The 2,500-nt window shown below is 36.9% G+C and overlaps 1 protein-coding gene across 2 annotated transcripts in view; it reads left to right on the top strand.

Moving 5' to 3' along the window:
• The window catches only part of LOC137996668 (serine-protein kinase ATM-like), a 194,784-nt gene that overhangs the window by 94,256 nt on the left and 98,028 nt on the right, over positions 1-2,500 (top strand). Inside the window, exons 2-4 of one of the 2 annotated variants that reach the window (XM_068842188.1) lie at positions 1-164; positions 1,618-1,663; positions 2,353-2,500. The exon at positions 1-164 is cut by the window's left edge and continues 25 nt beyond it; the exon at positions 2,353-2,500 is cut by the window's right edge and continues 14 nt beyond it. The exons of the other annotated variant lie outside the window; for it this stretch is intronic. Coding sequence (XP_068698289.1) covers positions 1-164; positions 1,618-1,663; positions 2,353-2,500 — 358 coding nt within the window. The remainder of the gene's footprint in view (positions 165-1,617; positions 1,664-2,352) is intronic. 2 annotated transcript variants of the gene reach the window in all.

Raw genomic sequence — 2,500 nt, 5'->3', positions numbered from 1 at the left:
AGATACGTTCATATGAAGTTGTAAACATAATTGACAAGAATACAGATGCAAGGAGAAAGAAGGCCCTGACTTGGGACGCCATCTTCAAGAACGTTGAAGTGTATGTTGAGAAAGAGTTGGATAGTATTGGCCAACTTACAACTACATTGCCAAGGAGGCAACAGGTACAAGTACTGCTGCTGAAATGGAAAAAAATGTGTTTTTTTTTCATAGTGTAAATACACTTGACTGTGTACTATTATCATTCTAACTGGAGAGAAGTTTATAAATAACTGATCTTATAATACCCTGAATGAAAGTGTATTTCTCATATGGCCCATATGGCCCTGCACATGGTTTTATTGTAAAACTATTGAGAAAATGCCTGTATGAGGGCCGTATGCATTAGTGTGAGCAGTGCGAGCAGGGCTGGAAAAAGACGTACGGCTCCAGTAGGAACACATACTGCTTCGCGTGATGCAATTTTAGAGGATATGTCATCGCTTTTTAGCATCCAAGTTATTTACTGCCAGAAAAGCAAATGCGAACAACGTATTAGATAAATTTTCTGTGCAAATTTTTGTTACTTGTTTTGTCCAAACTTCATATTCTGAGTACTTATGAATAGTGTAAAGAGCCCATATGATAAAATGCTTATTGACTGAGCTTAGGTTGGGCTGGGCAGGAAAATATTTGGCCCTCGGTCACAGAGCACGGACCTCATGCATGACCTCCTCGTGCCAAAGATTTACCGTCTGGCCCTCCGATCCAGTCAAAAAGTAAATAGAATTTGACTGGTTATAGACGTAAGGGAGAAGTGATCCTCATACTTAGTTGGACAATTTAAGGAATTGTCTTTAATTATTGACACCTGAGGAATTCTGGTGGTTCCAGTGGGATTCAAACCAATGACCGCTGCGAACCAATGACTGCTGCGATGCTGGTTCAATGCTCTACCAACTGAGCTATGAAGCCACCTGAATTTTTGAGGTGTCTATAATTAGAGACAATTGCTTTTTTAATTGTCCAGCCATTAAAGTGCAAGGATTACGTCTCCCTTGTTCATACCCTTTTGGACACTCGGCATTGTCAAATGCAATGTTTTGCCCCACATTTGTACTTCCATGTCCCAGGATGGGGAGGGGTGTGGTTTGGACTAACAATAATTGGTGCATAATAGCTTTTAACGTTGTTCACTGGCATGCCACTTTATAAATAAATAATCAGAAAGTAACATTTTAAACAAGTATGTTACGGTTCAAAATTTTTTTTGGGTTTAAAATTTTTCAAACCAGTTCAATTTTGATTTTTCTTTGGCTTGTAATAATTGTTCATTATCGTAATCTGAAACAAAGGAAAATCCAAATTGAACTGGTTTAAAAAAATTGAACCACAACAAATGCATGTAGAGGGTGGCTAAAATCCAAAATAATTAGCTTGAGCCAACCTTTGTTGAGGTACATTGTAAATTGAGGATGCTCAAAGAGAAAGTCAAAAAGATTTCAAAAAATGTATTTAAAATAATATATATCCATTTATTGTTTGGAAAGTGTGATCGCCAAAGATCAACCTGTTTTATTAATAATTTTTGTTTTTGTCCTATCGCGACGTAACTTTTATCCTAACGTGATTTGATAGGAAATTGTTGGATTTGTGCAGTCTTTTCTAAAGAAAGCAGACGAACGTAAGTTTCTGTTTTAATGGACATGTTTAAATACTTGAACACGGCAATATAAAAACTTTAATTAACAAAATTTGTTCATGGATCCCATCTCGCAGCACGCAGCTATTTTCCAGCAAGTACAGGCTCCTTTGAACATTACAATACCATCTTTTGACATCTCTGTCTCGGTTAGTGTGGGCTCCACCTTGGACAGAATAAAATGCCCTAAAACCAACAATGAATCTGCTCTCAAGCCTCGAGGGAATATGCCTTCCGATTTCCATCATTGAAATTGAAGGAAGGGATTGTCCAAGTTATTTTCTTGCGTGGGTCTCTTGTAGCTTGACATTAAAGCATCAATCTGAAATAGTAACCTGAAAGTCATTGCTTTTAGACCTGATAAAACATGGCCTGCAAGTTTATTGAATGGCTTCAAAACATTCTACAAGAAGCTTGTTCCTCTGGAGTCCAAAAAAAGGTTCAAATCGTGCTCAAGAGAAGAGCATTAGCATACAAGAAAAACAAGCTATGCCATATTAGTATGCGTTATACAATGTATAAAGAATTCTAATGAGGACTGTTTTTTCAGTTGCTAAAGCTCATGCATGCAACCTTTTTTAATTGGTTTCCTGATAGGCTATTTTGCTCGTGAATTATTAATTAATGTATTTTTGAATGATAAATAAATCTCTTCTTGTTTTCTTTTCAAGGAGGGCCTCGCCTTAAGGGCCAGGAGTTAGTTGCTCATTTCATGAAAGTGATCAAGGAGCCACAATATAATTGCCATATTGGAATAGAGTATTGTAAACTGCTAAAGAACACCTTATCTATTCCTTTCTATAAGTCAGATGTTAGTGT

The sequence above is a fragment of the Montipora foliosa genome, chromosome 3 (genome assembly GCF_036669935.1).
Source record: "Montipora foliosa isolate CH-2021 chromosome 3, ASM3666993v2, whole genome shotgun sequence".
Taxonomy (NCBI): Eukaryota; Metazoa; Cnidaria; class Anthozoa; order Scleractinia; family Acroporidae; genus Montipora; species Montipora foliosa.
This window is presented reverse-complemented; position numbering and strand designations above follow the sequence as displayed.